This window comes from Sardina pilchardus, chromosome 8, assembly GCF_963854185.1.
Source record: "Sardina pilchardus chromosome 8, fSarPil1.1, whole genome shotgun sequence".
Taxonomy (NCBI): domain Eukaryota; kingdom Metazoa; phylum Chordata; class Actinopteri; order Clupeiformes; family Clupeidae; genus Sardina; species Sardina pilchardus.
In genome coordinates, this window is record NC_085001.1 from 28,982,954 (window position 1) to 28,991,591 (window position 8,638).

Here is an 8,638-nt window from a genome sequence, read left to right on the forward strand (position 1 = left end):
AACTACAAGGGAGAGGCTGTATTGTTGCCATGGAAAAGGTATGTTTACATAAAATGGTTCAAATCTAACATGGTAGAGCAATCATGGTGTTAAGAGAAAGGGGGGGTGCTTTACACAAATCCAATAGGCTTTCTTCACATGGAAACTGTTGCTAAGGTAGGACTGGACAAGAACCTATCTGGCGCTAGACTTTGCAAAATGGCTGTTAGAGGAAAATAATCTGGAGTTTAGAATTGGGAGAGGCATTCGGAATTTGTGCTGACAAGTAAAGCTCCCACATGCACCAGTCCAACGTATAGCCACAGTATATCCACATCAGAACAGTGGTTAGTGTCTCACCAGTCCAACGTATAGCCACAGTATATCCACATCAGAACAGTGGTTAGTGTCTCACCAGTCCTGGGTCATGACACTGCCACTGATCTTACACGGTCCACTTACTATTGATCTGTAATTAATCATCAGCACACGGACAGCTGGTCAGGGCCCTGGTCATAACTCTGTCCCTGACCTTACATGAGTCCACTGGTCCGGAATAACACTTATCATGTAGGAAAACACCTAATACAACATGCTGGCCTGAAGATAGAACTTCAGAATATAGAACTATAGAATATAGAACTTCCTAGGGTCAGAATATAGAACCTCCCTAGATTAGAATATACTGTAGAACTTCCCCGGGTCAGAATACAGAACTTCTCCGGTTCCCATGATTAAAAGATAGAACTTTACTAAATCGTACCCAAAACTGTCCTTGTCCAGACAGCGGGCCTATCGGCTCATGTGACTGCTGTCCCAGGTGTGCTTACCTGGCCGGTAACGTTCCTGGCAGCCCTGACAGGTGTGCGGTCAGTGATGGTTTGACCCGCACTCTTGGGCAGTTTGTTGCTCATTTCCTCTCTCCTCTCTTTCACTGGGTTCAGCTTTCACTGGCAAATTATTCATGAGACACTGTCTGATCCCCTCCTGTGGTCTATTACAACAGACCTGTATGTATGTGTGTGTGTGTGTGTGTGTGTGTGTGTGTGTGTGTGTGTGTGTGTGTGTGTGTGTATGTGTGCGTGTGTGTGTGTGTGTGTGTGTGTGTGTGCGTGTGCGTGTGCGCAAGTGTGAAGTTTCCACCATCCTTGTTCTAGTGTTCCTTGCGTGCGGATGAATGTGCCTGCCTGCTAGCTTTTCCACTGTGATTTGGACTGTACTTGCCCACCCATGTGAGAGAGCATGTCCGTGTAGCCTGCAACTGTGCACAGTTCATGTGCTGATGTGTCTTAGCCCTGGGGCACATCGCCTGCCATGCACAGGCAGAGAGCGTGATTTTCATTGATTTTTCATTAAAAGCCTGAGCCATGCCTGAGATGTGTACTTCAAACAGTGAATATATGCAAGTATGTACAGTATGTGTGTGTGTGTGTGTGTGTGTGTGTGTGTGAGAGAGAGAGAGAGAGGGGGGGGGGCTCTAAACTGTTAACATGTGGGCCAAAATGAAAATCAACACACACAATGATGCACACACAATGCACCCAACACATGCAAATGCACCCATCACACACACACACACACACACACACTCTCTCTCTCTGAGCATAACTGTACTGTCCCCACTCCTTGTGCACTAATCTAAGGGGATTGACCTCGTGGAGCTAACACACACACACCTCTCCTCGTGGAGCTAACACACACACCTCTCCTCTGGTCTCTCTGCGATGCACTGGGGGACTCAGAATGACACGTATTTCATCAGCTACTGCAGAGGAGCAACAGCCACTTGTTCTCCCAGAGGCTCTCTCTGTGTCTGAGCCCCAGCCACACAACACTGTGCTGCACTGCATATCTCACAGCATTACCGTGGCATAGACACACACACACACACACACACACACACACACACACACACAGTTCAGCAGTCACACTGGCACACACAGACGCCAGACAAGCCTGACACACAGAATCATGAAAGCCGGAGTGAGTTTCAGACATGCAGTTTCACACACACACACACACACACACACACACACACACATACACACACACACACACACCCTTCCTTACATCCATGTTAACGTGTGTGATATCACATCTTAGGTAATATATAGAGGCTTGCTGGAGAGCAGTGTGAGCAGACTGCTACGTTCAGTTTATCCCTATGTGGTAAATATGGCTGCGCTAACCGTAGATATTAAAACGCTAGATACCGCATTGGGCTCAAGAGCGTATACATAAATAGCGCCGCCATCTTGGTGAGGGCAGCAATCACTGGAGGCCAGAGCCGTAGCAAGAGAGAGTTGCGACACCCTTTGAAGTCGCCGCCACACGATCAAAAGTTCCTAAAAACCTCCGCTGAATGGCTGAATCACAGGAGGGTGGGATGTACTTCTGGATGCTGGAGGGTGTAATCAATTAACTCATCAACTACTGACCAAGAGAATGGCTGTGAATAGTTCCAACACATCCTTTAACACGGAAGTAGCCTGGAAAAAGATCCGCCATTTTTTCCTATGGAGGTCTATGGGAGTGTCGCCACCCTGGCCAATGGAGAAACAGGTGCCTCTGATTGGAAATCAGACAGGTGTCTCTGGTTGCCGCCACGTGTTGCCCATAGACAGTAAAGGTGTTTGCCCCCAGCAATATGGCGGCCATGTTTACGTATGGCACCTAATAGAACTCGTATCTAGCATTCTCATATGTACACTTTACTGTAAATCTCGGGATGATGCCATGTGTGAACCATTACATCAGGCGAAAGGCTGCCTCGATGGTTCCTTGAAGCTCTGAAAAAGGTTCTTCTATCAATGGCATCGCTCTAAATAAAACTGGTACCTGTCGCATACGTTTGGCGCTATCAGCCCTCAACGCCCAAATGAGCACAGCTCAGGTTAACCACTCCTGGCCCGGGGTCAGTGAAGTCTTTGCATCCTGTCACTCCAGGTGGGTAGTGGTTAATAGTTAAAGGTCTGCGATATGTCACTCAAATGATTTGCAAGTAACGTAACTTTAAAAAGTTCAGACCACACATAACGCATGTAACCGTTTGAGTTAAGTGTGACTTGGGACAATTTTCAGTTACACCCGGATCATTATGATCTACGAGTTCGTAAGTCATGCATAAACGTAATTTTGCATTTGATTTTCGAGTGACAGGGCCCTGGACTGGATTCAGTTCTGATGCGAGTCCAGGATCTTATCTGTCTGTTCTCTGGAGCCCAATGGTAAGAGAGAGAGAGCACGTTAATTGGGAAACTCTTGGCTGACGTGATGAATTAATTAGAGAGTGCTTAAGTGTCCCTCTGGCACAACTGAAACTAAACCCTGAGTTCTAAGATTAAACACATACGTAGATGCACTCATATGCACACACACACACACAGACACACAAGCACGCACAGACACACGCACAGACACACGCACACACAAACACACACACACGCACGCACACACACACACACACACACACACACACACACACACACACACACACACACACACACACACAGACACAAGCAGCAGTTGGGCACACACAGGCCTGACACAAGGATTCCCATCTGGCCAAGATAGCAGTTGAGTCTGATCAGATCAGAAGTCTCATCAGAGACGACACGACTATACTCTCAAACCCGATTATGCTGCAGCACCTCCAACTCACAAACCCAGAGATGGAATAAGGAAATAAACACAAGGAAATAAAGACAGTAGCTCAGTTACATGTCTGGTGGGCTAGATTAGGTTAGCCTGGACATATTGCAGTTCAAAAATTTGAACAGAATGCAGCACTCTCATTCAGTCATATCTTCAGTATCTCTAGTAAACAAACAAACAAACAAACAAACAAACAAACAAACAAACAAATCCAAGCACCTCCCAAACACAAAACACAATGACTAACACATAGCCTATATTAATGGTGGTGGTGGTGGTGGTGGTGGTGGTGTATGGAATGTTTTTGTGACAAAATGAAATAAATAACTAAAGTTTAAATAAATAAATAAAAGTTGAAATAAATAAATAAAAGGATGGGGTTGGGGAGTACATAACTGCTTTTCATTCTTCCTCAAGCATGTTCACAATGTCAAAATGCACCAACAGCTGTTACATGCAAGGAGGTTAGTATTTTAGAGCCCTCTCAATCTCCAGCTATCTGAGGCTCATACAGTAATTCACTTTTCAAACAGAATATTTCAAGCCAGTCTCATGTCATTACATGCTTCCAATTTCAAAGCAATGAAGGCTGCTTATAACATCAATCACAATATTGTTTGGAGGGGTGAACCACAAAGTCTGCTTGAGGCAATTTCCTGTGTGTCCCCATCAATCTGTGTGTAGGATTTATTGGAGTAGTAAGGTCTTCCTTGCAAAGTAACTTGAACGTTAGGCTATTCCCCATTTTGTAAGTAGCTCGGAATAAAAGTGTCTGCTAAATTGGTAAATGTAAATGTAAATCAATTGGTTAACACAGAGAAGCACTCATACTAACATCCACACACTCCAGTACCACTCTGTTCATTCTTGCTAAGTGGTGTGGACATCCAATTGACCTATACATTAACCTTGAGCTCTGTAACGTCACTTTCTAACCATCCTGAAGCGTCGCGCGCCATGACAGCTGTCAGCAGACCACGAGCTCACCCTCCGTCAATCTCTAAAAAACACGAGACGCCTCGCAACCCAAGTTGACCTGCTTCACGCCGCGGGCCCGCTGAACATGTGTCCCGTGCGCCTGGCAGTGCGACTGTGCAAAGCTGCGTGGCGGCTGCTTCTCTCTCTCTCTCTCTCTCACACACACACACACACACACACACACACACACGCGCACACACACACACACACACACACAAAACGGCTTTCACTGGATTAGAACATGCAATTTCATGAAAGGGATTTAAACTCTGCACAGAGAGTAGCCGACACACGCCGCACAAAGCAGGCGAAAATAAAATGGTCAGGAATACAATAAGAAACAAAATGCGTGCACTCTATTCTATATATGGCTTATTTATTCTATACATGGCTTATCACAAAACTAAGTGTTTATCAAGAGTCGGAGGACACCTCCGGAGAAACGAGTGGTCTGTTAAAGGTGCCTCAGCTGCCTCTTCTACTGGCGACAGTTCTGCCCAAATTATGTAACTTCATCAAAGCTATCTGTTCCAGTCCAAAGATTCCAAATAAACAAAACCATTAAATATTAAAAACAATGTTTCCATCACGTATTTGTAAATATAAATTGTTTTGATAAATCTCTGTGTTACAATAAAAGCGAGAAGTCATATCAACTTTTCACCAAAATCACGAGCTTTTCGTTCAACTGTTGATCATCATAATATATGGTCACTTCCTTCGCGCACCGGAGAGAACGCAAAATCGTTCCGTACCTGCATTCTCTTCAGTGTTTCAGATCAGCGGAGCAGAGGGTCAGCGAGTCAGTTGGTTTCCGCCGGGCACTGAGACCGTTGTCTTGCGTGCAGCCACTCTGTAAACGGAATGCAAAGGAATGCTTGCGCTCATCCCTGTACGCTGGGACGACGGGGGAGGGGGAAGAGAAGCGAGAGAAGAGGAGGAGAGGAGAGGGAGGGGAGGGGAGGAGAGGAGGAGGGGGAAGGAGGTAGAATGCGCTTCTCCAATCAAGCGGTGATCCATCGGTCGGTAGCCTATTACACCTCCTAACTGACTCCAGGGAGCAGAACGCAAATAGGAGACAGCAGCTCTGTTTTAGCGCAATTTATTAGTTTAACACCACTGCAAACACCATTCATCAATAATGGGAAAACAAAAGCGATTGGGGTTGAAATGCAAGAAGACTTTCTATTTGGATGAAGTATGAAACTAACAACGTAGGCCTCATTGGTAGTTGAAAGAGTGCTTTGTTGCACAGAATGTAAAATATTCGTGTGCAATTTTTGTTAGGTTATGAAAATCGACCTTTCTTTTGTTGTGCTTACTTATAAGCAGCACATTGAAGGATTTAGGGGGAAGACCGCGCATTTGTATCCAGAATGTTATTAAAGAAAGTCCCGGAGATTCCTCCGTAGCCCGCTGCTCGATCAAATCAATTTGAGCGACCTTGATTCCCACGGTGGCGCCAGCTGGAGGATGAGATAGAGAATGAGAAGGCGAGAGCGGCGCCGGTAGGAATAGCAATCACGGCGGGTCAACGACTCGCCTCTCTCCGTTACCGGCGGCGCATAATAAATAGACGCAATCAGCATGGCAAATATCTATGCGGATAGTCCAATGACAATAGCCAGCGAATAATGCGGAAATGGGTTCCATAGATGTGATTGAAGACACCATAACCGAGAGAGACTGTGGAATTTAAGTATGATGATAAAAAAAAAGGCATTTCATGCTGCACTATAATCTAGTAAAGCCATTCGATTTTGATGATCCGCATATGGCTGTTACCGTGCGAAGGATAGGGTGCCATGGACCTCATTGTCAGTACATTCATCAGATGTTATTGCATGAGGGATGTTCCATGTCAGCATAAATAGGCATCAACGCCATGCCAAGGTTGAGGTAGCCTACTACAGGGTAGTGGAGCCGCCTCCTATCATTAGCCTGTCATCTGTCTCCGTAGCTCCACCAGCTTGTCCGTGTGTGTAGGTATACTGGCCTTTTAGCGCCAGGGTGACCGTCTTTTTGATGGTTCATGCAGTTGTGGATTTGTATCATTGCTGTAAATGTCCTGTGGAGTAGATTATATACAGTGACCGGTTAAATGCAGGTGTGGCCTGCTATACTCCTACTGTGTGTGTGTATGTGTGTGAGAGAGATACATAGAGAGTGTGTGTGTGAGAGAGATAGAGTGTATGTTTTTCTGTGTGAGAGAAATGTTTGTAAGTCAGAGAGAGAGAGAGAGAGAGAGAGAGAGAGAGAGAGAGAGAGAGAGAGTGAGAGAGAGTTTTTGTGTGTGCCCAAGTGCTGTGTAGTGTGAGCTGCTGGTTAAATGTATAGCTGGCTGCTGCCAGTGTGCTAAGGCTCCGACCCAGGCTCTCTCTCCAGACTACTCACTCCCCGAATGTTAAAACACCGCCCCCCCCCCCCCCCCCCCACACACACACACACACAGAGATACACAACCCACAACCACTGCATTGCCGTCTTCTTGACTTTAACCTGCTGATAAATCTGGCAAATTCACTTATCACCTGGCAACAGGGCTGCCTCTGCTTCATCCTCTTCCTCCATGTAGAGGACTATTTGTGGATGATGGGGTTCCTGACAGTGAGACAACCTGAGGGCCTTTACCTCTCATTTGCACAGAGGCGTCAGTTTTTTACCTCTCATTTGCACAGAGACGTCAGCTTTTTACCTCTGATTTGCATAGAGACGTCAGTTTTTTACCTCTCATTTGCACAGACGACGGCTCTTTACCTCTGATTTGCACAGAGACGTTGGTTCTTTACATCTGATTTGCAGATACGTCGGTTCTTTACATCTAATTGGCACAAAGATCGGTTCTTGACTTCTGGTTAGCCGAGATGTGGATTCTTTACCTCTGATTTGCACAAAGATGTTGGTTCTTTACATCTGATTAGCACAGAGAGATCAGTTCTTCACTTCTGATTAAGGGAGGGATCCGTTTTTTAAGGTCAGAGAGGTGGGGTCTTTACTTATCAGGAGAGAGATGGGTTCTTCTCCTTAGGAGAGAGATGGGTTCTTCTCATTAGGAGGGAGATGGGTTCTCACCAGGAGAGAGATGGGTTCTTCTCATCAGGAGAGAGATGGGTTCTTCTCATCAGGAGAGATATGGGTTCTTCTCATCAGGAAAGAGATGGGTTCTTCTCATCCGGAGCGAGATGGGTTCTTCTCATCAGGAGAGAGAGATGTTCTTTACTCTCTATGAGGAGAGTGATTGGTCCTCTGCTTCACGCCCCTTGTCTGTAGGCTGTTGGGTTCTTGCTTTATTTGTCTCCCAGTCCGCCCCTCTGTCCTCTCTCTGGCATATTCTTTTCTTCTGGTCTTCTGGTCTTCTGCTTTCTCTGTATTCCTTCATCTCTCTCTCTCTCTCTCTCTCTCTCTAACAACCCCCCCCTTTCTGTATGTGTGTCTCTCTCTTCCTCTCCCTCTCTCTCTCTAGTCTTTCTGTGTGTGTGTGCCTCTCTCTTCCTCTCTCTCATCTTTCTGTAGGTGTCTCTCTCTTCCTCTATCTCCTCCTTCTGTATGTGTCTCTCTCTCTTCCTCTCCCCCTCTCTCTCCCATCTTTCTGTTTCTCTACCTCTCCCTCTCTCTCTAGTCTGTCTGTGTGTGTGTCTCTTCCTCTCTCTCTCTCTCATCTTTCTGTAGGTGTCTCTCTCTCGTGTTTCTGTGTGTGTGTTTCTTTCCCTCTCTTGTCTTTCTGTGTGTGTGTGTGTGTGTGTGTGTGTGTGTGTGTGTGTGTGTGTGTGTCTGGGGTAATGAGTGTGAGGAGAAGATGTGATGGAGGTGTCTCCTGTCCCTCCTCTGTCTCTCTCTGCTGAGCACACACCACTAATTAACCATTTTCCCTGCAACCCTGCCGCCCCAGTCCATCGAGCGAGCGAGCGACCAGCCGCAGAGAAAGCATTCTTAATAAATATAGAAATATATAAATATCTCGGCACACCACTAAAAATAACCCCCTGCTCTAACCCCCAAGACTAATTCTCATGCACAAGTCTCTCAG

The 8,638-nt window shown here is 46.1% G+C and overlaps 1 protein-coding gene across 1 annotated transcript in view; it reads right to left on the minus strand.

The window, feature by feature from the left end:
- Positions 1-5,465, minus strand: part of kcnip3a (Kv channel interacting protein 3a, calsenilin) — a 66,745-nt gene extending 61,280 nt beyond the window's left edge. The window contains exon 1 of the mRNA XM_062544092.1: positions 5,367-5,465. Coding sequence (XP_062400076.1) covers positions 5,367-5,372 — 6 coding nt within the window. The 5' untranslated portion in view covers positions 5,373-5,465. The remainder of the gene's footprint in view (positions 1-5,366) is intronic.
- Positions 5,466-8,638: the final 3,173 nt, after the last annotated feature.